The sequence below is a fragment of the Mesitornis unicolor genome, unplaced genomic scaffold (assembly GCF_000695765.1).
Source record: "Mesitornis unicolor isolate BGI_N332 unplaced genomic scaffold, ASM69576v1 scaffold27476, whole genome shotgun sequence".
Lineage (NCBI taxonomy): Eukaryota > Metazoa > Chordata > Aves > Mesitornithiformes > Mesitornithidae > Mesitornis > Mesitornis unicolor.
The window spans coordinates 1,622-6,753 of record NW_010192063.1 but is presented as its reverse complement, the minus strand read 5'-3'; the positions used below and the strand labels follow the sequence as shown (position 1 = coordinate 6,753).

At 54.0% G+C, this 5,132-nt stretch overlaps 1 protein-coding gene across 1 annotated transcript in view; it reads right to left on the bottom strand.

The window, feature by feature from the left end:
* LOC104542594 (tumor necrosis factor receptor superfamily member 27-like) overlaps nt 1–2,445 on the bottom strand; it is a 4,947-nt gene extending 2,502 nt beyond the window's left edge. Inside the window, exons 1-4 of the mRNA XM_010186956.1 lie at nt 2,359–2,445; nt 1,706–1,884; nt 861–946; nt 408–572 (exon numbers count right to left, since the gene is read on the bottom strand). Coding sequence (XP_010185258.1) covers nt 408–572; nt 861–946; nt 1,706–1,884; nt 2,359–2,445 — 517 coding nt within the window. The remainder of the gene's footprint in view (nt 1–407; nt 573–860; nt 947–1,705; nt 1,885–2,358) is intronic.
* Nucleotides 2,446–5,132: the final 2,687 nt, after the last annotated feature.

The following is a 5,132-nucleotide window of genomic DNA, read 5'->3' as shown; positions in this document are numbered from 1 at the left end:
TCCCTGGCACGCTGCTGGATGCCAATGTGGCCCAACCCCAGCCACAAAACCTACTGCCCTCTTCCCTCACCAGACCCACGGTTCTGCCTTGCACAGAGTCACTCAGTCTCAGCCTGCACCCCAGAAACCACAGGAAGAGAGGATCGCCAGTTCTGACTGAGGAATGGCATCTTCCTCCTAATTAAGGATGGAGGAGCGAGGCTTCTCCATGTCTTTGAGCAGGCAAAGCACAAGAGGGGTCCTGCAGATGAGGTGTTTATTCTGTATGAGCAGAGGGACATTTAGGTCACTACTGTGTGCTGCAAGAGCATCCATGCCAGGGGCAATGGTCTACACAGTGAGGAGGAGGCCACAGGCATTTGTGAACAGCAAAAGGAGAAGGAGAAGCACCGCAGGCATTGCCTTACCTCGCTGGCACTGGCTCTTCCAAAACCGCTTGCAGTAGATGATGGAGAGTGCCAGAAGCACCAGTACGATGATGACCAGGGCACTGCTGGTCAGTGCAAGAAGGGCCGTGTCCTGTGGCGGCACGGTGGGGACAGCTACCTTCACCAGGTTTATTCTGGACCGACCTGCAAACACACAAAACGCTGGAGCCTAACCCCGACGCTTGGGCCACCCCCTCCCAGCCATTCCTCTTCATGAGCAGTGACCGTGTCCCCTCCAGCAGGTCTGTGGGACCACGGCTTGTGCTGTGGCCAGTGGAGCAGCATCGATGAAAGGCTGGCGCACATCCACGCGTGTGCCTTTGATTCTGTCATGACGACTTGGCACGCACCGTGAACCTACTCCACCATGGCCTCACCACCCCCTGTACCCCAGAGCACCTCGCCCCGTGCCCCGTGAGGGACTGCACGTACACTGAGGCTCAGAGGATGGTGTCTGCTTCGTGCACGGGATGCACTCCCAGTCCAGCTGCCCGCTGATCCGTGCCTTGCGGTAAAACCTGTCAACAGAGCAGAGGGTCTCAGCAGCGCTGGGCCCCACAGTGACCACCCCACCAGCCCGGCTCCAGAGAGACCTGAGCTCTCCTGCCCCTGCCCCAAGGTGCAGCTGTCTCCATTGCTGCCCAAAGCTGTACCGGCAGCTACGCTTCCCTGTCTATCACCACTTTGGCCAAGCAGCAAGATCACTTAACAGCCTGCCCCCATGTCTGCTGCACTGGATAACAGTGATTAACAGCTCCACGAAGGCACAGATACACCTCAGCCTACAACTGCACCTGGGAAGGGACTCATAAACCAGAGCCTTGACTCGTTCCTCTCTGAAGAGTCACATGGCTCGCCAGTGCATGGCCTGCAGTCCTTGGGTGTTCTGCATTTCAGCAACTCCTGACGCCCATCACCTGAGGCACGGTCTCTCCTCCTCTCTGGGGACCACCGATTGTAGTGGTCTACGGCCACTCGTCTTCCTGTGCTTTGCCACCCTGGTGTCCACAGGAACCACTCAGGCCTGGAAGGACTTTTCCACTGCTTGTTCCTGGGAGCCTTCAGGTTGCCTTCTTTGGAGCTACAAAGGGGCCATCGGATGGGTCTGATTTCCATGTCGTTAGCAGTGTCCTAAAGGACACTTGGCTCACCAGGCTCCTCTTACATCCCACGTTCTGGGTGGCCTCAGATGAAGCCCCCTCTGTCCACGCCACCCCAGTATGCTCCCAGCTGCGACCATTGTGGCTCTGCTCGAGCCAGGACCCAGCCCCACTCACCCCGGCAGACACTCCCCACAGACTGCATTGGTCGTGGCCGTGCAGTTGGACTTCTGGATGCGGTTGATGAGGGTGCAGGAGAGGCAGGGCTTGCAGCCGTGATGGCCCCAGCTGTCCTTAAACTTCCTGGGAGGGCAGGCCACACACTGCGCATCCCCTCCGCTACCATCGCCACAGTCCTGCAAGACATGATGTTGGGTGCATGGCTGTGGTGACGAGCTGCTTCAGGTCCCAAAGGGGTACTGGGGGGAACAGTGTCCCTTCTTTGGGGACAAAGGATGGCAGGGCCATACAAACGGCCCTCAGAACAGATCAGAGATCAGACGTCACCAGAGCAGGCACAGGGGAAGACATGGCTCACTGGCCATGTTTAGGGAGGAGGAAAGCTCTGCCAGCAAAGCACTCCAGGAGAAAATTTAGATTCCCATTGGCAAAAAGGAAAGAGGGCACCCTAAAATCCTTCCCATCATCTCATCCTCCTATCCAAGGTGAGTGAGACTGTTCACCATCACTTTCCACTGATTCCCAGCTCTTCCCAACGTGCCGGGACCCAGGGTTATCCCTTCCAAAGGAAGGCTGGCAGGGAAATCACCCAGCACTGTAAAAGCCTCGGTACCAAATGATTCGCAATTGTTCCAAAGTAGCCGATTTACCTTGGAAAGCTCCTGCCCGGGCATGCAGTCTCTGCAGAGGGTGCATTTCCCTTGCTCATCCAGGTACTCATTCTCTTGGCAGTGCATCGGGGCTGGTGAGGGGCCGGGAACCTGAGGAGGAGAAGGCAGAGAGGTCACAGCCAGCCCCAACATTTTTTAGATGAGCAGTGTGTCCTTTTCTGGGCAGTTCTGCTCTGACACAACCAAACGCTGGTGGCCGGCCATGCCCCCAGCAGAACAGGACAGGGACCTGCAACCCCCCTGCCTAGCCTCGAGCTGTGCAGGCTGCCCAGGCTCTTGCTCTGCACATTTTTCGGCTCAGCATGGGCTCGTTTGCAGCCATGTCAGAGGACCAGCAGAACAAGCACTCACCTCCCTCAAAAACACCATCCAGAGCCTTCCTGAGGTGCAGTCATGGCTGAAGTCAACAGCAGAACTGTCTCAGCCCCAGTTTGCACCCGCAGCAAGGGTGGCTCACAGGGGAACACAGCACCCGTACCTCACCAAGAACAAACAACTTGGACTGAAGCTACGAAAGTGAGCAATTTATTTGGAGTTTTGGGACTGCCTGCTCATTTCTGCATATTCTAGGTGGGTTCTTACCGTGATGACAGAAATGGAATAAAATCCGCTCCCACTAGATCAATCTTAATTTTGCTCTTCCCATAGCTCTGTGCAGCAAATCAGGAGAGAAACAGTGCTCAACCAGCCTTGGGAGCAAGACTCCTTAGTTTCTAAACACCCATGAGGAGCAGGGAACACCTGAAAATGCTCATTTGAACACCATCACCCCGAATAACCTGGGAAAAGCTGGCATTTCAACCAGGAGAGGAGGAAGAAAGGCTCAGCTGGGATGCCCACACCCTGCAAGGCTCTGGCAGCAGAGGAGGGAGAGGACTGCAGGGCCCTGGCCTCAAAGCACCCCTGGCCTCTCCTGCCAAAGCCCCCTTCCCCTCCTGCCACAGCCCCCTTTTCCCCCCATCCACACAGGTCCTGGGCGCCGAACACGCGTCCCACCGCAGCATTCCTCCACGGGCTTTTTCTGCGCTCCTCTGCCTAATCCCCCACCACTCCCTTGCTGGCTGCCTTTCGGAAACGGATACTTGGACTGGCTCCCCAGGCTGAGCGAGCGAATGAGATTCATTCGCGATGAAGTCTGCCCCGGACGAGCATAGAAAGTGAGTCACCCCTCGCCGCAGCTCTGCACGGGGCCGGCTCTCATTAGCTCGTACGAGGAAAGGCAGCGTAAGGACTGGCGGTGAGATGCTAAGGGAGCTAAATTTATCTTGCAAGCATCTCGGGAGGGGCATGATCACATCTTATAAATAGCCTAAAGGTTACTGACGCTGTTGCACGAATAAAGGAGATTATCGCCATCTCAGAAGGTGGCAAGGAGGGAGCTCGATGCCAGTGCCCCGGGGGAAGCACAGGGTTCAGTGTTAGGGTTCGGCTACAGGCTGAATGCAGTAGGAAAAATAAAAAGAGGGGAGACAGACCCCAAAAGGGTGACACACAACTGTTTCAGGGGACTGGCACATTAATGGCCCAAACCCAACCCCTCAGTGAGCTCTGAGCCTGCCTCTGCTCAGCACAGGTGGTCAGGGCTGCTGATGCTCTGCTCCGGAGCTTGATTTAGGTTTTCACTCATAAGCAGAGCATGAGATGTATGGGATAGAGCTGCAGGCAGCAGAAAAGGAGCCAAGAGTCCGGAGAACGAGGGGACTGACATTCACCTGCTCTCCAAAGTGCCGCTGTAACACAAGAAAGCAGCACTGGTGAAAAAGCAAACCCAAAACCCCAAACCAGCAGTCTTTCTCGTGAAACTGTCCTGCAAACACAACACGACCTCTTTCTCTCGTATCTATGGACTTTAATACACTTCAGTGGGTCCGCATCTTGGGCTCCATCCCTCGCAGCTCAAAGCAGTTTCCCAAACACAGGAGGTTACACAGGCAGAAGGAATCTGGTGCCAGTGCGTCTCCCCAGGCAAGATCTGCCAGCACACCAGGATCACTGCGGGATGGGGGGGGAAAGCACATCCCAACCAGGCCAGCAAAACTATTAAGCACAGAGCAGGCTGCTATTACTCAAGCCACAATATAACGACACACAGAATGAACACTGTGTTGAGTACCTGGCATGAAATTCAAAGCTGGGTTTTTTGGTGAGGTTTTTGTTTGTTTGTTTGTTTGTTTCACTTCTTATTTTAACAATACCAGAACCAAGACATTTAATTTGTAAGTGGAGCATACGTCCAAACCACGCAGCACTGCCCTGGTAAAGCAGCCATTTCCAACAGTCTCATAAGAACTAAAGCAACTGGTCCTAATTAGCCAAAAGTGAAAACCAAACCCACAACACAACCCTCCCATCTCTTTGGGAACTACGTGGGATCTCACGGTGACTGCCAGAGCGACAGATTTTATTTGCCAAAGAGGAGTATAACCATGACATGCACTATCAATGCACTTATAAGTTGGAGGGAAGTAAAATCTACTGCCATCGTTTCGAGATGTGTGAAATCTTCTAACTTAAAACCATCATAATTTGTTGAAGGACTCTTTTACTGACTTAAAGAAACAACTTGCTCGAGCAAGGCGAACAGCGTGCTCCCCATGCGCTGTTACTCAAGACAGCAAACACACAAGTTGGTGAATGAGTTTCACTGCATGAGAGAGAAAGCATTTCAGCAAAGCTACAGTGTGAACTGTGGTTCATTCACCTCCTTGACAGTTCCAGAGCTCTGTACTTTCTTTTTCCTGTGAAAACCCAAT